This window comes from Phyllostomus hastatus, unplaced genomic scaffold, assembly GCF_019186645.2.
Source record: "Phyllostomus hastatus isolate PE091 unplaced genomic scaffold, TTU_PhHast_1.1 phas_contig_209, whole genome shotgun sequence".
NCBI lineage: Eukaryota > Metazoa > Chordata > Mammalia > Chiroptera > Phyllostomidae > Phyllostomus > Phyllostomus hastatus.
The window spans coordinates 22313351-22336467 of record NW_025333735.1 but is presented as its reverse complement, the minus strand read 5'-3'; the positions used below and the strand labels follow the sequence as shown (position 1 = coordinate 22336467).

At 33.8% G+C, this 23117-nt stretch overlaps 1 protein-coding gene across 4 annotated transcripts in view; it reads right to left on the bottom strand.

Annotated features, from left to right (window-relative positions):
- Positions 1–23117, bottom strand: part of DOCK7 (dedicator of cytokinesis 7) — a 206915-nt gene that overhangs the window by 25865 nt on the left and 157933 nt on the right. For all 4 annotated transcript variants that reach the window (XM_045835467.1, XM_045835468.1, XM_045835469.1 and 1 more), the window contains 7 exons: positions 22770–22924; positions 15182–15364; positions 14943–15078; positions 9860–9956; positions 7288–7384; positions 6819–6953; positions 5780–5932 (listed from right to left, as the gene is read on the bottom strand). In XM_045835467.1, coding sequence (XP_045691423.1) covers positions 5780–5932; positions 6819–6953; positions 7288–7384; positions 9860–9956; positions 14943–15078; positions 15182–15364; positions 22770–22924 — 956 coding nt within the window. The remainder of the gene's footprint in view (positions 1–5779; positions 5933–6818; positions 6954–7287; positions 7385–9859; positions 9957–14942; positions 15079–15181; positions 15365–22769; positions 22925–23117) is intronic.

Sequence of the window (23117 nt, the reverse complement as noted above, 5' to 3'; positions counted from 1 at the left end):
TAGGTTCTTATTACCATTATTAGGTGAACATTACCTGTTCATTTTCTTTCTCACTAGATGCTAAGGTGCCTGAAATAAAGGACTATCCTTTTATCTGTTTGCCCAATGCCTACCTGAGTACATAGTACACAATTTAATACTTTGTTATCACTGCCAGTTTTAAAACACCTATTCTATTTATAGAGGTACTACCTCACACTAGAATGATAAATTACCTATTTTTTATCCTATTACATAAGGTTTTCCTAAAATAACAGTTAAATGTATCAAGAAAACTTTGAGTGTGGTCAAATTTTAGGATCTTGATTTTTAAAACTAAACAAGATCAATAAAGTAACTGGATTGCTCTGCTCTGGATTAAAAAGGAGGAATTAGCTTCCCATAAAAATAGAATAGTGTGAGATAGTAATTTCCCACTTCTCCTGAATTTCATACAAGAAGAAAAGATGAATAGAAAAAATATCCATAAATCTATTTTCAGCAAAATGAGGAAGCTGATATAATTTACATCTTAGAAAAATGAGTAAGGGTTGCCAAGACAAGCTGAAATAGGAAGTCAATAGAAGGAAAGGAGGGGAAAGCAATTAGTGAGGGATCCTACAGTACAGATTTCAGAAATAATGGGGGGAAGAAACTTCTTTTAAATAAGAGACTCACTTTGAAGTGGTAAAACTATCTGTCTTGAAAAGAAAATGAGCTAAAAATCTGGGAGAAGTGGACAGAAATGAATTGGTCAGAAACTCAGGAAGTTAGGCAAGATGTATGTACAACATCAAAATCCTATGAGAAACAAATTCCTGAAGGAATTTCTTACAAATACCTGGGGTCAAGACAATCCAATTTATTCTATGTTGAATAATAAAAAGGTTAAGAGATCAGCGAAACTCACCAGATAAAGAACACATAAAAACACTGTCATGAAGTTACAAACTGATGGCCTTCGGTCCAAATTCATACCAAAGACATATTTAATTTGACTCCATTAAAATTTTTAATTGGTTACTAATACTTTAAAATTAAAAACCTTCAAACAAAAATAAAGCTTTTTTGCTTTTTATTTTTTAAAAATGCTGTCATAAAATACATGGAAACTCTGATGAAATATTTTGCCTCAGTATAAAAAAACTTATGAAGCATTAACCTTAGGAAGGAAACAAGGCAGAAATAAAAGAATTCAAGAAAAGATAACAAGAATCGGAAAGTGATGACAAAATAGGAGCTCACATGTGAGCTGACACTACTTAAAAAATAAATAGAAACAAAAAGGATAAAATTGGTAAAAGAAAGATGTTGTGAAGAACATGTAAGAGATATAGGAGAGAGAAAAGCAATCAAATGAAAAGAAATTTAGAAAGTGCTAAAGAGGGAAGGAGAAAATGATAGGCAAAAAGTAAAGCAAAAATAGATCTAATGTATGTATAAATGGTACCCAGAAGAAAAACCTCATACCCTGGAAAAAAACAAATATTCAATTATGTACTCAAGAAAAAGGAAGGAGAAAGAGAGGGAGAGAAACATCTATGTGTAGTTGCCTCTCATGTACCCCCCACCAGGGACTGGCCTACAACCTACACATATTCCCTGACTGGGAATCAAATCAGCAACCCTTTGGTTCACAGGCCAGCACTCAATTCACTGAGCTATACCAGCCAGAGCTAAAGAAAACTTTCTGAAATAAATGGATTGAAAGTAGACATCATATGACTAAGAAAATTAACAAAAATCAGTCAACATCATGACATATTCTAGAAAAGGGATTTAACTTTGAATATGAAGGAAAAAAGTCACTTGAGTGGCTGAGAGGGAAAAAATTATTTAAAAGGGAAGAAATACCCTGGCCAGTGTGGCTCAGTTGATTGAAGCATTGTCCCACAAACCAAAAAGTCCCAAGTTTGACTCCCGGTCACAGCACATGCCTAGCTAGGTTGCAGGTTCGGTCTCCAGTCGAGGTGCATACAAGAAGCAACCAATCAATATTTCTCACTCACATCAATGTTTCCTGACCTTCCCTTCTCTCTAAAAATCAAATGAGCATGCCCTTGGGTGAAAGTTAAAAAATTCTTTTAATGGGAAGAAAATATAGGCTATCTTTAGATATCTCTACAACAAATATTTAATACCAAAAGAAAATGGTACTCAAGTACCTTTTTTAAAATTAAGTGTTCTTTATCTGGTAAGTTTTGCCGATCTTTCTCTCCCTTTTTATCATTCAAAGTCTAAGGCAAGAATTTCATAACCATCCTTGCTGTCTTAGAAATACAGACAACTTTGAATAACCAAGAACTTGGAAAATATTATTCCCAAGAACTTTCTTGAGTAAACAATTACAAAATAGCATTTAGCTGCTTGTTATTCACTCAGATATTATTGATAATTTTCAGTACTTGACATAATTAATGATGGGTTGAATAATTTTTTTGAATTAAATAATAAAGTTAAACCATTTATTTTTCAAAACTCAAGTCACACAGAGAAGCAACAAGGAACAAACATAACATCCGTAAAGAAGCCAATGGATGCCGACAGGCACATACAGACCACCTCTTGCCATATGACTGTGGGATCCAGCAACTGATTGGAAGTCCCTCCAAATCACATTGGGCAAGTACACATTCTTGACTATATTCTCTAATTCTGCATATATTTTGTTCTTTATCTTCTATGAATTTAATGACAATGGTGCTCATGTAACACCTAATAAAACCCAATGAGAGAAATAAATACAGTTGACCCTTGAACAATATAGGTTTGAACTTATACACAGGCTGTTTTCAGTAGATGCTGTAAATGTATTTTCCCTTCCTTATGCATGTTTTAATAGTATTTTCTGTTCTCTAGCTTACTTTATTGTAAAAGTACAGTATATAACACATACATGTGTCAATCAACTGTTTATGTTATTGGCAAGGCTTCCACTTAAGAGTAGGCTATTAATAGTTAAGTTTTGGGGAAGTTAAAAGTTATATATGGGTTTTTGAATGTGGAGAGATGGGTGCCAACCCCCACGTCGTTCAAGGGTCAACTGTCCTAAAGAGGGAGATGCTAATGATAGTGTTGCACTTTGTAAGGTCACAGTCATTGTGATAGCTAAATTTTCTTTTCATCCCTTAAGAACCAATTTTTATTTGCTTGGTGGCAATACTGGCCCCACTAAGAATGTTTGATCTAAAGGAACAGAGGACTGAAGATATTACATAATTATAAAGGTTATCATTATTAGAGCAATATAAATTTCCTGAATATGATAAACATTATACCCAAAACATAAGGTGAACTAAACAGATGATGCAAGATAAAACAACAAATAATTTTTTCAAAAGGACAGTAGGGGAAGCATAATAAAATAATACAATGGAACTCCAGAACATATCTGTTATAATAGCAAGTATGAAAATATTTAATTCAAGTTAGAGATAGGATTACATAGCAAAACTCAACTCTATCTTGTATATGAAAGGCATACCTAAAATAAAATGATTCAAAAGAGTAAAAATAAAATGACAAAGGTAACTGAAGCAAGTTCAAATTAGAAAGAAAGCAGTAGCATGTTAATACCATAAAAGGTAGAATTTAGGCCAAAAGAAGAGAAAGTTTTAAATAAAGCCAGCTCAATCCCTTTTAAATTCTAAAGGGAATAATAATAATTCATAAAAAGATGTAATAGTTATCAATATCAACATATGAAATAATTATAAAAATAAATTCACCAAATAAGAGCTATAGGAGAAATATACAATGTGTGGGCTTTCAATCATTTCTCTTTCCACCAAATGGATAAAAAATAAGCAAGGGTATAGAAAAACAGAAAAATGTAATTAATAAGGTATAGTTGTTTCTTTAACTCAATGTTCTAAAAATAAAGAATACTCCTTTTTAAATGCTTGTTCAACATTTATAAAAACATTGCATATATGAACACACAAACACACACATCCACAGTACAAGAGAGATGTACATTGTACAATCACACTGCAATAAAACTAACATGAAAACTTTAAAACAAAAAAACCCTATCAACTCTTTGGGTTAAAAAGAAAATTTCAGCCCTGGCTGGCGTAGCTCTGTGGATTGAGCCCAGGCTGCGACCAAAGCATTGCAGGTTCGATTCCCAGTCAGGGCACATGCCTGGGTTGCAGGCCAGGTCATGTGAGAGGCAACCACACATTGATTCTCTCTCTCTCTTTCTCCCTCCCTTCCCCTCTCTGAAAATAAATAAATAAAATCTTTAAAAAATGCAAAGTTTTAAAAAAAAAGAAAATTTCAAACTGAAATTACAAAATAGCTACAAAACAAGAACATTAAAAATACTACATATCAGAACTAATGAGATTCCAAAAGCAGTGCTCAAAAAAAAATTCTAAAATTTAATTGTTTTTTTACCTTCGATTTATTTATTTTTCTTTTAATATTATTTATTTGTTGTTGTTCATGTACAGCTATCTCCATTCCTCCCTCACCTCTCCCCCACCACCCCTCCTCCTACCCACGAACCTACCCGCTTTGTCTTTGTCCATGTGTCCTTTATACATGTTCTTTGATGACCCTTCCCCTATTTTCACCCAATATCCCTCTCCCCCCACCCTCTGGTTACTGTCAGTTTGTTCTTTATTTCAATGTTTCTGGTTATATTTTGCTTGCTCAAATAAGATAGCACTTCACACAAGTCAGAAAGGCCATCATAAACAAATCAACAAACAACAAGTGTTGACGAGGACTCCGAGGAAAGGGAACCCTAGTGCACTGTTGGAATGCAGACTGGTGCAGCCACTATAAAAAACAGTATGGAATTTTCTCAGAAAACTAAAAATGGAATTGCCTTTTGACCCAGCAATTCCACTGCTGGGATTATATCCTAAAAAGCCTGAAACACCAATTGAAAAGAACCTATGCACTTCAATGTTAATGGCAGCACAATGTACAATACCAAGTGCTGGAAGAAACCTAAGTGTCTATCAGTAAATGAGTGGATCAAAAAACAATGGTACATTTGCACAATGGAATACTATGCAGCAAAAAGAAAGAAGGAGTTCCTACCATATGCAACAGCATGAATGGAATTGGAGAGCATTATGCTAAGTAAAATAAGCCAGGTGGTGAAAGGCAAATACTATATGATCTCACCTATAAGTGGAGCCTAAAATTTAATTCTTAAACACTTACATGAGTAAAAATAAGCGAATTAAACATTTGACTAAAAAAAAAACTAAAAAAAAATTACAACACATTAACATATTATCAAATAAAAAACTTAAATGAAAACATGGAATTTCTCAAATACTGGCATAAATCATAAAATATCAAGCCAAGATATTTAAACCTTTAAATTTCTTTATTATCACTTTGATTTTACTTAGTGACAATAATTAAAATTTATAATAGCTCAACATACATTTATATTCTAACTCTACTACTATGTATGTTATTTTTAGTACAGGAAGCAAAATTAGAGATTTGGATATTTATAAGCTAGCCATAGAATGAGAAATATAGACAATCTAGGACAGAGATGTCGAACTCATTTTCACTCGGCGTCACATTAGCCTTGCGGTTGCCTTCAATGGGCTGAAATAATTTTAAACTATATAAATGTAACTACTCCTTAACACTTAAGGAGTTGAAATTACATTTGGCCATGGCCCCCCGGTGAAAATGAGTTTGACACCCTTGGTCTTGAATTAGGTTCAAAATACACAAAATAATTCCATGCTTCCCCCAAATTCATGTAATATATAGGTGCAGGGTTTATATTTCATTACATATCCAGAGACAAAATACTTACATTCCCTATTTCAAAATTTTGCCTCATCAGCAGGTAAAGGGAGGCACTAGCGTGTGACCGTATTGTACTGATACTACTGCTACAGTGTCGGAGAAGCCGGAGGCATAAATCAGCACACTGCTCTGTCTCTTCTTCAAATAGGAGTTCAGGGAACTGTGAAAAAACACCAACACCAACACCAAATTTATACAGGCTGAACTAGAGATTTGTTCTAGATTTGAACAAGTATAGCCCGAGAATTAAAAGAATGATTAAAGGAAAATATTTACTAATGGTTAATAATGTGGACCAGAGAGAGAAAGACTGGGTTTAAATACTAACTATGCCACTTACTAGCTAGCAGCAGTGTGACCTTGGACAAGTTTTCTCATCCATAAAATGAGCCTAATAATATTATCTACGATCTATGGGATTATATGGACCTTATAATAGATAATGTACATGAAATACTTAGTATAGTAACCAATGTGAAATAATCCTGTATTGTGTTTTTATTATTACAAAATAGTAATATAACATATTTTCACTGGTTAAGTTTCATCAACAGCTCTGTATTCCATCTTATAAGATAACTAACATGAAATAGCTACCTTTAAGATTTAAAATGTACATATTTTGGGGAGGATACCAACAGAGGAAATGAATATCTGAAGTAGTTAAACAAATGTACCTTCTTTTCCATCCACCACAGGATAAGTTAACTTTAATTGACTGAACTACTTACACATTGAATTCTTGATAAATCAAGTTAATAAAGAACAAACAGAATAAAAGGAAGAGAAAACAAGAAAAGTCCCAAATTTAATATTAGCCATTAATTTCAGGCCCTTCTCTGCATCAAATCCTATTTTGTAAGCCAGAAACTGGCTAAAGGTGATCCAAACAAGAATTCCAAAAGGCAAGCAATAGAAGACAAAGAGAAATCAAAGATCTTAGGTTTTTATTAAAATATTAAATAAACATTAACCAATAAACATGCCAAATGATCTTAGACAATTTAATAAAGTCTGACAAGGCTACAGGTACAAAATTTACCTACCTTTGAAACCAGGGCCCTCTGGGTAGCGAAACAGTGTTGTAGATAAACTGCACTTTGGTTACAGGCCATGCTGTGCAGGAGCACTTTCAGCACCCCACCAAGGATGCTCTCTTTGGATTCTGTTACAGAAACTGTCTGCAGTTTAAAAATAGATAAATAAAATAGATATCTACTTGTGATTTGGTTAGAGAGACAGAATATAGATAAAGAAACCAATAATTTTTTAAAAATAGGAAAATGATAACATAAAATCTAGGAAGACTTCTAGAAAAAAGGAGCTTACCAGGATTTGGATAAGAGAAAAGGGAAAAACAGAATGGCAGGATTTAAGTGAGAAAAAAAAGGAACAAGGGTAAAACTTTTAGGAACTACTGATATTTAAATGTAATTACATGGCTCAATAAATACTTTTCCTCCAACCCCAATTTACCGAATCTATACTTTAAATTCCTCTTCTTTGTGTTCTTACCTGGACAACAATCTCTAATGTATCCAAAATGATTAGGTTTGCTTCAGTAGCCAGATTTCCATCAATCAGTGCTTCATGTTCAATCTCTGCTCTTGACCTAATACAAAACAGTGTAAGAAATTCTACTTATCCTCTTTAAAAAAGCCAATAGATCCAAAATTCAAAAAGGATTTAAAGATGCAGAGAAATAAAAAAACTTAGAACCATTTTTTAATATTTGCCTGAATGAAAAATTGTAAGAGAATAAGGAAAAATATATTATACATATTAATGCTTTGTTTTACCCTGCATCTTGCTGACCATGCCGATCCACATTTTCTCACCCTATTACAGTCCTACAGTGCCACTGAGAGCAGAACTGGTCAGCTCTCAGACACACAGCACACACAGGAAACCAAGTGTCAGTCTGAGTGGCACAAACACTAGGTGGTGCTATGTGGGTTTGCATTTCGGGCCGCTTCATGTAAAGCAACATTCAAAATGTTCCAGGATAAAACTATTTTTTCCCTAAAGTTTTATAAGTTCCCCCCAATTTTAAATTTTTTAATGCAGAAACAATGACCTCTTCGGTGAAACACTGGATAGAAACAGTAATTAGAAACAAAACACCTTGATGCCAATCAAGACATTTACTTGAATATCCAGTATTTATAAAAATATTATTTAATAAAAAATTTAAAAACTACAGGTGATTTATGGATAAAACCAACATTTATTTTAATAGCCACACACATTCATGCAAACTACATAGACAAAACAACACACAAATCAAAGCGAAAGTGCAAGGACATACTAAATGCTAACTTTCTGAAGTTCTTAGATGTTCCAGTCTCTGAATCTTCATTACTACCATTAGGGAGAACAGTTCATGGATTTACATTTTACAAATTGAAGGAGAAAATATAGCATAGTTAGAATTAAATTGAAAAAGAAAATAATACACTGTTCAAACTTAAAATTCAGCCAGATTTCTATGAAGAAGCTTACTAAGATGGTTTAAATAAAAAGAATCTGGAAAATACCAAAAAATGGCTTCTTAAGAACACAGCAAGATAAGCAGAAAGAACTCATTACACAAATGCAGAAATAAAGCAATATACACTTAGTATAGTATCTGGCTGCTTTGTGAATTCCACAACACATGTGGAAAAATAATCAAAGAAATGAACTTGGATAGACAAAGAAAAGTGAACACTCAAAGCTTAAAAATTTAAACATAATTATATTATACTCAGTATCTGTTACATCTAAATATTTGAGTCTACCCCAAATTCTTATGTTGAAAACTGTAAAGCCCAAGGTAATGGTATTAGGAGGTGAGGCGAAGGTCAGGAGAGCAGAGGCCTTGTGAATGAGATTAGTGCCTTTAAAAAAGAGGCCCCAGGGAGTTTGTTTGCCCTTACACCGTATAAGGAAATACCAAGGTTAGTGCGTAACCTGGAAGAGGGCCTCCAGATACCAAATAGGCCGGTGTCATGATCTTGAACTTTCCAGCTTTCAGAACGGTGCCAAACTACTGTTGTTTATAAGCGACCTGGCATGTGAGATTTTGTTATAGCAGCCTAAAGAGACTAAGACAATTTCTGATCATTTCAAACTCTTATCTACATGGTACCAATTCTGCTGTTTTTCTCTCTACTGGCTTGCATAGGGCATTGTTTCCTGTGTTGCTTGACCTCAGTGTCTGTGAGCTAATACTTATGGAAGTTTATTTGTAAGAGTCCTCTAACGATTGGGCTCAAGATGGTTGCAGATAGAGTGGCCAATCATCTTGATTTGATTTAGGACAGGACTGAGGGGTTGGTTCCCTGTGACATGAAACATTCAATGCTAAAATTAGAAGTACTAGGCAAATCTGAGTAAGTTGGTCGCCACATTCTAAAGATTTCTGGGCCAGCCAAGCCCCTTGAGGGCTAACTTGTAATTACAAATTGTCAGGAAAAAATTTAACCCCTTGATTCAATGCTAAGTTTCAAACCAAGCAATATTACCCTCGGTCACCTGGGCAATGAGAAGGGCTTATTTCTAGTTCTGTTAACGCTGACGGTGGAGTCCTTTAGGCTTCTGGACTCATGGTAGTGCATTTTCCACTGTTTTTTTGCAGTAGGGTCAGTCAGTGTACCTAGCTTGCCTCCATGCTAGAATCAGAAGACCTATAATGTTCTGTCCTTCTTTAACTATATTTTAAGTTCCCAGAGGGCAAACATTAGTTTTCTAATTTTTTTGGTAATCCTTGAAATATTTAGTTCAGTGTGACACCCAAAATATAGTCTAAAATATTTGTAGAATGCAACTTTCCAAGGGGGATATGGGGTAACATTAAAATATGTTACATTTTGCTTTACTGTACCACATTAAAAATGTGGTACAGTAAACCTTTTAAACCTTTTAAAATCTTCAATTTAAAAACGAAATAAAAACAATCTTGTCTTCTAAGATTTGAATGCCTAACATTATAATATATATTTACATATATGTATACATATATTAAAAAAAACACTAAAATTAATCATGTTCCTCTTACACCTGAAATCCAAGCTTATCAGTAACATGAAATAGAAGGTTATATTACTTGTCAAGCTTCTCAGTGTTTTGACGCCAGTGAGTCATATCCTTTCTCCACCTCAGATTTTCTTGACTTCCAAAGGCACTTCCAGATGGGCTTCTCTCTGTCAAATAAATTTCAAAACCATTTTTAAAATATTATTTCAGTTGGACCACATATATGTATACCTGCAAACATTTAAGAAACACTGAACAATGTTATTAATTTTATACATAGCCATTTTATCCTCAATATAAGTAGAAAAACCTGACAATGGTGCTTTTTATTAAAAGTTTTCACAGCAGTTAGACAAAAAATATATTTGCTACATGTAATAAAAAACAAACACCCTTTTAAATAAGCAAATTTTCTAACACCGATTTTCTCAAAATCTTAACCATGGTTTCTATAACCCTAAATGAAGTAACCTGATTTCCTACCACTCTTCCTCTTGCTTACACTCCCAGTTATTGTGTGCATGTGAATTCTGTACACACAGTCTCACTACATATGCTCCTGATTTAGGATACGTACAAGGGTTGCTATTCCTTTTACCAGATTGTTCTTCCCACATTTTCCCTGGCCAGTCATTCATCATCTCCACAGAAATGCCTTCCCCAACTCTCCAAAACTTCTTTTCCTCTTAATTTGCTTTATTTCTCCCCACAGCACTTATAACCACATGATTATAAGCTACTGAGAACAGAGAATATGTCTACTCTGTCTACCACTTAATTTCTGGGGCTGACAAAACTTCTGGCATGTTCCAAAGCTCAGTTAAGTTTTTGTTTGGTAAATGAAGAAAATAAGGAGAATTTCTAAAGTAATTACTTCTTTTGGTCCACAGAGGGCAGAACAGGAGAAAGACAAGGACTCTGTCTCACTAGGTTTCTGGATGGAAGGTGGACTGAATAGCACAGACCAGAGATTTTTGAGCAGTGTTCCTGACAATTTTTAAAACATGCAATACCTGATTTTTTTAGTGAGGGGCACTGACCTCTCTTTTCATGGACTGTCAAATAAAAAATGACAACACCAATGCCACAATAGCCATCTGCTGTAAATGAATAAAAATTATACCTATTTTTCTGTCAGATCAGCAAAAAATATGGTTTTGGTGTGCCACAGAATTTTAGTAATTAGTTTGTGTGTGCCATAAGATGAAAAAGGCTGAAAAATCTCTGGTACAGGCTCTTTTAAGGGACAGTAGCAATAGAACTGATTCACACAAATCCAGAAAAAGTGGAGAAGGCACTGGAAACTATGCAGAAATATAAAAATATGTGTATTTAAACAATAGAACATCATGATTTTAGGCTTTCAATGAGAAAACTAATGCTCCATTTTTAAAAAATGAGACCTAAATTGGTTGGGGAAATAAAAACAAAAATGAAAATAAAAATTCAGAGTTCAAATACAAATTTAAAAAATACTGAGAAACAAATATAATTTGCCACACAATAAAGGACATGTCTGGAAATTTATCTTGCTTTCTCTCCCTTTCCTTCTCTATCCTTCCTTCCCTTTTTGATTTTGAAATCTCTATCTTTAAGAAATTTTGTAAAAGAAAACAAAAATGATATGCCTATATTAAGACAGTTAACTGAATAAATACGAGGTCTGTCCAGAAGGCATCCAGCCATGCTATATGAAAAATAGAGACAGTCATTGAAGAAGGTACAAGGTACAACAAACATTGTACATAGGACAATGATGCTTTAGTCGCCTTCCAAGCAGGCACCCTGCAACCTCACACAGTTCTCCCAATTGCCATCAGTTGCCCCATCATATTTTCCTGAATCTCACAGACAGTCTGAAATCTTTTCCCTTTCAAAGGTAATTTTAGTTTTAGGAAAACCCAGAAGTCACAAGGTGCCAAATCTGGGCTGCAAGGGGGCTGAGTCACCTGGGTGATCTGATGTTTTACCAAAAAACTCTGACCAAGATATGTCACATGAATGGGCACATTGTTGTTATGAAGCTGCCAATCACCATTTGCCCATAGCTGTGGCCTTCTGAATCACTGGAATAGTTTCTGAGCAGGAGTATTCAAGCTTATCACAAAATTTGAGGCAGATTTGTTGCTCCATTAGCTCAGTCATTTTGAATGCCACACTCACACAGTACACATGCTCACTCAACAGAGTCTACCGCCCTCACTGACTAAGTACAGGGTAGTTATCATTGCTCACATATGTGCATTGCATTTCAGTCCACTCTCCTTGGCTGCCAGGTTACACTGATTTCATGCAAACCATTCTCCTTACATTAACAACACCTAGGCTTTTTCCAGACAGGCCTCACGAGTGATCTACTTAACATTTTTATCATAAATTTTTTTTCATGAAATTGTTTCATCTCCTTAGTTGAGAATATCTACAATTAGGTGACCTAGCTTAAATGTTCAAATGCAAGTAAGAATTGCAAAGGCTACACTTTTCTAAGATAAGAAATTTTCTAAGACAATTCTTTTTTTACTTGAGATATAACTGACATATGACATTAGTTTCAGGTATATAACATAATAAATAAGATATATGTATGTATTATAAAATGATCACTACATTAAGTCTAGTTAACACCCATCATACCACATATATTTACAAATATTTTTTTCTTATAATGAGAACTTTTAAGATCTACTCTCTGAGCAGCTTTCAAATACATAATGCATTATTATTAACTAATGTCACCACACTGTAGATTACATCCCAGTGCTTACATGTTTTATAATTGAAAGTTTGTATCTTTGGACCCCCTTTACCCATTTTGTCCATCCCGACACACCTGCCTCTGTTAATCATCTATCTGTCCTTTATAAGTTCAGTTTGTTTGTGTTAGATTCCACATACAGAACTTCAATTCTTGCATTCAAACAGTGATAGCTGTCCTAAGGGCCATAAGTATAAAAATGTAAAAAGCATAGTGCTAACAGTTCCATTCTTTTCAACAATCAGAAGAGCTGTGGTATAATATAAAGAACATTAAATTGGAAGTCAAAAGATCTTGGTTCTGTCACTTAGTTTATAATCTTAGCCAAGTTATTTACCTCAATGAGTTTTATTTTCTTTATCTTAAAGATGAGGATAATGACTAATCAAATGATGTACTTAAAAGTTAGTTTTCATACCTTCTTAGAAGATTGTTGTAAAAAATTAGTTAAAAGAAAATAAATAGGTATTTTGTGAATTCTATATAACCTAAGTGGAAAAAATGGTGCTCTATTAATTATATTAAAGGTAAAGACCTTATCTTCATTCATTATTAAATTCCAAACACACATAGCATATAAAAGATATTTAAGTTCATTTAAATAAATGATTACTATGGTAATAGCCTTTCAGAAAACAACAAATAAAAATATTCATGTATTGAGCGTGGGCTGGGAACCAAAGTGTCCCAGGTTCGATTCCCAGCCAGAGTACATTCCTGGGTTGCAGGCCATAACCCCCAGCAACCACACATTGATGTTTCTCTCTTTCTCTCTTTCTCTCTTTCTCTCTCTCTCTCTCTCTCTCTCTCACTCTCACTCTCACTCTCCCCCTCCCTCCCTCCCTTCCCTCTCTAGAAATAAATAAATAAAATCTTTAAAAAAAAAATTCATGTAAATGTATATTCATATTCTAAGTCAACAAATATATATGGAACTGTTAGCCTGTGTCATGTTCACGGGTGACTAAGCCATATCCCTGAACTTAAGCAGCTCTCAGCAACAGTATTATTTGTGTATCACTTTAGAATTTACAAAATATTTACAGATATGGTCACTACAAAGATGCTAAGGTCGGTTATAGTACCTTTAAAATTCATAAGTGGATGAGGACAAGGAAAGTAGGGAGATTAAGTGACTGGGCCAAGGTTATATGGCTAATGGGTAGCAAACCAGGTGTGGGAGACGATGAAGGTTGGCATCATACAGCTGGAATGTGCAGGGGTTAAACAAGAGATAGATAACCGCAAGCTTCGGCTGAATGTGACTGTAACTTCCACAGTAGACATATGTATCAGTTAAATAGCCTAGGAACAGAACAATCTGTGCTTGTAGAGTCTCCCTGGGTTTGCAAAATGTCCTTGAGCTTTATCTAACCAACCCTTATAAAATAAACTCGAAAACCACGTTCAGGGCTAATTGTCTCTCCATCAGAGGACAATGTCCCATCTGGTCCCCGCTTTTCCTTAAACTTCTGTGATGTGACTTTATCTCCTGTCGACCCCACTCAGGTACTCCCACTCCACACTGGTCGCAGCAACCAGGGATTAGAAACAGGCTTCTAGGCTACTAAACTGTTTCACCTTCCTGATAGTTGAGTTTGATGGCCAATATCTTTGCCTTAAACTAGATAGACTATATATTTTTAAAGATTTTTATTTATTTATTTTTAGAGAGAGGGAAAGGGAGGGAGAAAGAGAGGGAAACATTAATGTACAGTAGCATCTTGCGCACCCCCTACTGGGAACGTGATCCACAACCCAGGTATGTGCCCTGACTGGGAATGGAATCTGTGACCCTTTGGCTCACAGGCCGACACTCAATTCACTGAGCCACACCAGCCAGGGCTTGGGACTATATTAATTCATTGTGCTAACTAATAAACTTTCAATAAAAAATGAGGCTACATATAATTTATGATACCATGAGAGAGTCCCAATATAAACTATAAACTCTGGGTGATTGTGATGTGTCAGTGTAGGTTCATTAGTTATAACAAGTATACCACTCTGGTGGGGGATGTTGATAATGTGAGAGGCTATGCATCTGTATGAGCAGGGAAATCTCTGTACCTTCAGCTTAGTTTTGTTGTGAACATAAAACTGCTCTAAAAATAGCCTATTTTTAAAAATAAGGGTTGCTATTAATAATCATGCAAGGACAACAGGAACAAGCTGAGACTATCCAGAGCAAATCAGGAAGTGTATCTGCTATACTTAAATTGAATTCTAACTTGAACACCTGCAGAGAAATGGTTATCTAGGGTAATTCACAATTACATTTAAAATACTTTTTTAAAAGTGTTGAATTATCACTGAAGACTTACGACAATAATCATTGTAATATATACTTGAAGGAAATCAAAAACATTCTCACCAGAAGAAGATACCATATACGTACCAAGCTGTCCTCGGCTCCGGCGCACCATTTCTTGTCTAGCACCTATGCTCCCAAGAATAGCTTCTTCAAGCTTAGCTCTCATGTCTTTTGATTTCTTAAAGGTCAAACTATTCATTCTTTCAAACACCTTCTTTCCCTAAAATTTAAACATTACAAAATAAGAGGCAATGATAAAATTTTCTTTTTTTCACATTGTTTCCTCTCTTGTTCCTCTTTGCAAAGGCATAATGATCACTTACTTTGTACTCAAAGCATGAAACACAGAGATAAAGCAGATCTAATAGCCGGTTTAGCTGCAGGACAGAGAGATCTGTGAACCACTTTTGTAGAACTGTTTCATCTGCATTCTTGAGAACCCAAAGTAGACAGATCAAAAGGCTCCGACTTGATTCTGCTGAAAAGGTAGTGTGCTGTCTGCCACTCTGAAAGCCAAGAACAATTGAATGAGACAGACTGGTCAATGATCATTTTTTTGGGGGGGGGTGGGTATCAGTTTTCTCCAAAAGGCAATAAAACAAAAATTGCTTAAAAATCAAATGTTTAAAAAGAACCATTTGATTTAGAATATACTTGTATAAGTCATATAGAAACTTAAACTTCAGGTATTGAAGTTTATTGAACCTTTCCTGGCAAAAGAAAGTTGTTTTGATCTGTGCTACAGTTTCCAGCAGATGTTAACAGAAAACACAAAGCAAAAAGACTAAAAGGTCCTACTATTAAAAACTAAGCTATCTACCATACAATATCAAACAGGGTAAATTAAAGGAAAAAAAAAAACCCCAAGTGACTTGAAAAGTATTAAAATGGGAAGTAATAACAAAATATGTATCAGGTTTAGAGAACCACTGATTCCTGTAAAGGACACTGAAAAAAAGAGAACTCTTAAATGTTATATACGTAAAAAGCATTTGTACATAGAGCACTTAAGTTTAAAGTGCTACTTTCAATTTTCAATCTGCAGTAATATTGTGCAGGCCAAAAAGTTTGGTTTTTCCCATATGATGGCTCTGGGACTGCTTAGTTGTTTTTAACTTCATTCTAAACAGTTTTATTAGATTTTATCATAACAGCTGTCATACCAGTGTGCTTAAAAAAAACATCAAAACTGGTGAATTTTTGTGTAGCCATTATAAAATGAAGATGGAAGAAAACATACATTTTTGGCATGTTATGTTTTATTATTTCAACAAAGATAAAAACACAACTGAAATGCAAAAAAAATTTGTGCAGTGTATAGAGAAGGAGCTGTGACTGACTGAACGTGTCAAAGTGGTTTGTGAAGTTACGTGCTAGAGATTTCTCACTGGTCTATGCTCCATTGGTGGGGTAGACCAGTTGAAGTAGATAGTGATCAAATCGAGACATTAATTGAGAACAATCAAAGTTATACCATGTGAGAGATAGCCAACATACTCAAAATATCCAAATCAATAAAGCTATTGCTTAAAATGAAAAATGTGTCTTTTATTTTAAAAGAAAAAACATACAGACTTTTTGGCCAACCCAATATATAGTATGTAAAATACAAGTGAAAAACTAAGAATTGGAACTTGTTTACAGTACCATTTATTGGATATTTACTTTGTTCTAGTCATCATGCTAACCTCTTGACATGCATTATTTCATTTGGTTCTCCAACGATATTATAAAGCAGGTAATATCATTTGAATTTCATAGACAAGAATTCAGGATGACAATAGTAAAAATAATGATGATAATGATTACAAAACACAACAAAATCTGAAACGTGCTAGATACTACATTAATCACTTTTTCTTATTTAACTCATAATTTTTAAAGACAGTATTAACTACTGTTATTTCTAGTTTATAGGTAAGGAAAGTTAAAGCTAGAGATTAAGGAATTTCTCTAAAAGTAAGTTCTCTTCATGCAATTAGGCTGAAATCAGAAACAAAGGATTACTATACATTTTACATGACTAGAAATTTTAAAAGGAAAACAACTGAATAGCCCAAAGTCTAAAAAGAAGTCATAATAAACTTTAGATATATTTTGAACTAAATAATGAAAATTCTGTATACAAATTGTGGAAAATAATTAAAGCAATAATTAAAGGAAAATGTACAGGTTTAAAATATGTATCAAAGAAGAATTAAAATTAGTGAATTAAGCATCCATCTCAAGAAGTCAGAAAAAGATGCCCTGGCTGGTATGGTTTAGTAGATTGAGTACCAGCTTGTGAACCTGGTTCAATTCCCAGTCAGGGCACATACTTGCACTGTGGGTCAGGTTTCCAGCTGGGGGCATGTGAGAGGCAACTGAGGGATATTTCTCTCTCACATCGATGTCTCTCTCCCTACCTTCCCCTCTCTCTAAAAATAAATAAATAAAATCTAAAAATAAGAGAGAAAAGAAAATTGTAACGGTGGAAAATTCTAACCCACCCCAGCATTCTCAAAAAAAAAAAAAAGTCAGAAAAACAAAGTAGAAGACAATAAATATAAATCCAAAGAAGATATAAGACAGTAAATAATAAAAATAAACATTCAAAAGTGAGGATCAACTTTGTCCCCAAATTAGTTCTTTATAAAGACTTGAGATATATAGAAATTTCTGTTGAGACTGATTCAAGACAAAAAGGTACAAAAAGCTAGTCACATAAATAAAAATATTTACAATTAAATACAAATGTTATAGACATTAAAAAGATCACACAAGATATTCAAAACCACTTTGCATGTCAAAAAAAATGAGTAAATATCCAGTAGAATAAATTTTTCAGAAACCAGTGTAAAACAAAATAGAAAACTTGAAAACTCTTACAGTCATCAAAGAAATTAAAACAGTAGTTTTAGAACTTTCAAAAAAAAAAATCTGCAGGTGCAGATGATGGCTTCACCTACAAGTTATCCAAATCTTCCAGGAAAAAATAATTCCAATTTTAAACAAGTACTTTCAGAGAATAGAAAAGGGGAAACTTCCTAGCTCATTTTAATTGGCCATCTTAAACCTGATTCTATACCTAAAAAGAACATTATGATAAAGAAAAATTACAGGCAATTTTACAAACATAGATAAATAAATCATAAACAAAATATAGCAAATCAAACTGATTTATATACAGAATTTAATTCACAAATTCAAAGTAGGTTTAACACTAGAAAACGAATTGAAAGGGGCCCCAGTAAAAGATTAAAAAGCAAAATAACATGACTGTCTCAATGAATGTAAAAAAACATGATAAAGTTCAACAAGTATTCATGATTAAAAAACAAAACTCTTAGCAAACTAGGAACAGACCAGGACTTCCATAATATAATGAGGGTATTTTAAAAAATATATAGCACATTGGTTTAAGAATAAAGTGTTGCAAGTTTCCCCTTTAAAGATGCCAACTATCACTTCTATTCAACATTATATCGAAGGCTCTATCCAGTAAAATAAGTTATAAAAGAAATGAAAGGAAGAAATGAAACTGCCGTTATTCACAGATGATTGTGTATGCAACAATAAGAAATCTATGCATGTCATTAGTTTAACAATTTTGCTGGAAATAAATATTATTGTACAAAAATCAAACCTACTTTCACATAAAAGCAATCAACAGTTAAAAAATAGAATTTTTAAAAATTCTCACCTGAGGATATGTTCATTGATTTTTAGAGAGAAAGGAAAGGAAGGAGGAAGGGAAGGAGGGAGGGAAGGGGAAGGAGAGGAGGAGAAGGAGGAGGAGAGACAGACAGACAGACAGACAAAAACAATGATCAGCTGCCTCCTGTATGGGCCCCAACCAGGGGTCAAACGCACAATCTAGATATGTGCCCTCATCAGAAATTGAACACAACCTTTTGATGTACCCAACAACACTTTAACCAACTGAGCCACGTAGCCGGGGAGAAAATGGAATTTTTGAAAAACATTTTTATAAGAATATAAGATTATATATAAATGTTATTTTATTTATAGTATAATAAAATAAATACATCTACAAACTATGTACTAAACCTCTTTGGTGAAAACTATAAAAGTTTATGTATTCATGGATATTAGAGAAGACCTAAATAGTGGAGACATCTATCATGTTCAAGGATTAGGAGACCCAACAGTCTAAACATATTAGTGTTTCTCCAAAATTAATCCACAGATGCAATACAATTTCAATAAAAATCCCAATAGGTTCATTGGCTTTCATTTATTTTAGTGGAACTTCATAAGGGGATTATAAAATTTATGTAGAAATAGAAAGGACCAAGAATTAGGCAAGAAATTTTTTAAAAATGCGTAAGCACTTTCTCTACAAGATAGACCATATAGAGGTAGTACTCCAGGGCAATAGAAAAAATAATCTTTTAATAAATGATATTGAGATGATTTGGTATAATATATAAATAGACATATATTTATATATTATATAAATGCAAACATTATATATTATAAATATAAATGTTAAATATTATGTATTTATAAATAGATAAGTATAAATATAATGTAAATATATATTATAAATATAAATATCCAGGGGAACCTGGATCCCCCAAATTCCACTGTGCATAAAAATCAATTCCCTGTACATTTTTAAAATTGTATATAAAAGGAAAAAAACATTTTTATTTATTTATTTTTTATTCAGAAAAGACATTTTTAAATAACATAAGGGAAAGCCTTCAAATTCTTGGAATAGGGAAAAAATTTAAAAAATAAGATACAAAAAATACTAGGAAAAGACTGACAAATAAAAGTATTTTAAAATAAGACACTCTAGTCCTGGCTGGTGTGGCTCAGTGGATTGAGCGCGGGCTGTGAACTAAAGGGTCACTGATTTGATTCCCAGTCAGGACATATGCCTGGGTTACTGGTCAGGTCCCCAGTCGGGGGGATGTGAGAGGCAACCACACATTGATGTTTCTCTCCCTCTCTTCCCCCACCTCTATAAATAAATAAATAAATAAATAAATAAATAAAGCCTTAAAAAATAAGATACTCTAATCATCAAACTTATTATTAAGTGTGTGAAAAAACAAGGCACCATAAGATATATGAAACACTTATAACTGACAACAGGTTTGATCAAGAACATATAAACAAAGGCAGACAACCCAATGTAAAATGGGCAAAATACTCCTGACGCTTTAAAAAAGAAAATCCAAATGGCCAAGATACATATGAAAAAAGTGTGCATCATCATAAGTCATCAGGGAAATGAACTACAACTATAAATTACCAGACCGACAAAAGTTAAAAAGTCTGAAAATTCTAAGTGATGATGAACACATGAAAGAAAGGAAACTCTCATTGGTTCAAGTGTAAACTGAGATGAGCCCTTCTGAAAACACCCTCCAGCATAGCTGGTATAGCTGAAGGAACACATGTTACATGACCCAGCAAATCCCACTCCTAGGAAATACCCTAAATAACAGTACATACATGCACAATAGATACATACAAAAGAATATATAGCATTGCTATTTGTAACACCCAAAGATCAGAAACCATCCATGCACCTATTAACAGAATGGGTAAATAATCTGATCTATAGTCAGATAATGGACTATCATACAGAAATAAAATCAGTGAATTATAGCAACACTTTGTAACCTGGATAAATATTAAACACACAATGTGAAACTAAACTATAAAATTCAGGGATGCAAACCTAGATGGTAAAACTCTAAACAAAATTAAGCAATTACTTCATTAGTCAGGATAATGGGAGCCTGGTAAATAGCTGTGGTGGAGAAAAGCATGCTAAAGATTTTAAAAGGGAGTCCATGTTCTATATTTTGTCCTAAGTGGTAACTACAAAGGTGTTATATTTTGTACCTTGTACACTTATGTTTCACATACTTTTTCATGTGCCATATATTTCACAAAAAGAAAAGCTTAAAAAATGAAAAAGTCAATAAAATTGAAAATAGTGGCCACTGAGGGGAGAGATGGAGCATATTGAGGGCAGACTGGGAACTTCTAAAGTACTTGTAATGTGCTATTTCTGAAGATGGGTGGTAGGTATACCACTCTTTCTTCTATTACTTTACTTTAACTGAGCATGTTCTTTATATATTTTTCTGTACATATAATATCAAAAGTAAAAAAAATAAAAGGAAAAATTGGTAACTTAAAATTCATCAAAGATAAACATTTTTGCACTTTAAACGACACCATCAATAAAGTGAAAACAGCCCTGGCTAAAATGGCTCAGTGCACTGAGTGCTGGCCTGTGAACCAAAGGGTTGCCTTCCATTCCCAGTCAGGACACATGCCTGCACTGCAGGCCACGTCCCCAGTGGGGGGCGCTCAAGAGGTCTAATCGATGTATCTCTCACGCATGATGTTTCTCTCCCTCTCTTTATCCCTCCCTTCCTCTCTCTCTGAAAATAAGTAAATAAAATGTTAAAAAAAAGTCAAAATGATAATCCACAGAAAAGGAGAAAATATATGAAATCATATATATGGAAGTTGTACCTAGAATACATAGAAATATGTATTCTATATTCTATATACATAGAATATATAGAAAACTCAGGTCAGTAACAAAAAGATGGATAACACACTTTTCAAATGGCAAAGGATTTGAATGGACTTGTATCTAAACGAGATAGATATACAGAAAGATGTGCCAATAATCAAATAAACAGGTGCTCAACACTGGTACATATTAAGGAAATACAAATCAAAACCACAGTGAGATGCCACTTCATACACACCCAGGTGGCTCTAATACAAAAAAAAAAGAGAAGATAAGTGTAGGTGAGGATTTAGAGAAACAGGAACCTTTTTTTTTATTCATAGCTAATGAGAATGTAAAATGGTGCAGCCACTTTGAAAAGAGTTTAGAAGTTTCCCAAAACGTTAACCATAGAGACGCCACACCACCCAGCAAATCCACTCCTAGGTACCTACCTAAGAAAAACAAGAACCCATGTGCACACAAAGACATGTCTACAATGCTCACAGCAGCACATCCCAACTGCCAAAAAGTAGAAATAATCCAAATGTTCCACTGATAAATGGTTAAAATATAGTATAACAATACAAAGGAATACTATTGCTTTGGCAATAAAAAAAAGTACTGATACATGTGATAACATGGGTGAACCTCAAAAACATTATGCTTAGTGAAAGAAGTCAGACACAAAAGATTACAGTGTATAATTCCATTTATACAACATATCCAAAATAGGTAAACCTATACAGACAAAAATGGATTAGTTGCTGCCTCTGGCTGAGGCTCAGGAAATAGGGAGTAAGGCTAACAGGCCTAAGGGTTCTCATTGGGGTTATGGAAAGGTTCTAAAATTAGATTGCAGCAACAGCTCTGCAACTCTGTAAATATATCAAAAACCATGAAACTGTACATTGAAAATGGGTCAATCTTTTGATATGTAAATTATCCCTGTTAAACCTTTTTTTAAAAAGTTGTCAAGTAGGACAGCTTCCACAAATGTTGCATTCTTCTGAAAGAAAGTCATTCAAAATTTTTAGAACTTCATCTTGCTCTATTGTTTCCATACCACCATATCCTTCCCTCTTTAAGGGGGAAAATTACATGGGCAGAGCAAATATTAATTTTTTTAAACATGAAAATGTATAAATCTTCACAGATTAAAAATATCTCATTGCTAAACAACTGAGAATATTTCTTAGGGCTGATTAAGATTAAAATGGCTTTAAAAAAGAATATAGGTTACATAGCAAGACAACTTTCAAAATTCTGAATGACAGAAGACAAAGCTTTATACCACAAACCAAGCCAGAGTACAGTACTTCTGCATCAGCTAAGACAATAAATAATTGAGTTACTTAAGAGTACATCCTTGTAAATATCTGTCTTTCCAGAAAAAACTTCTATAGGAGGGTTGTTTTTACCGTTGATGTGAGGAGGAAACTGCCGGGCCTTGTTAGTTGAGGAACTGAGGTTCCTGCAATTGCCATGGCAACTGTCTGGCTTATCATGCTTCCACTCTCACTTTCATAATCATCAGTGGCTATACAAATTGGTCTTCCTCGTTGATTGTGAGTTTCTAGAAGAAATAATCCGAAAATAAAAAAATAAAGCTTCTGTTTAGCTTAATTTAGTTATTGAGTATACAATTCCTTTTCCTATTCTCTACTACTCTTAAAAAAACCCTGTTAATATGTAGTATTTATCCTTAGAGTTACTTCTTTTAAACAATATTTTCAGTAATTTAAACACCAATTCATTCCTAGAGTAGT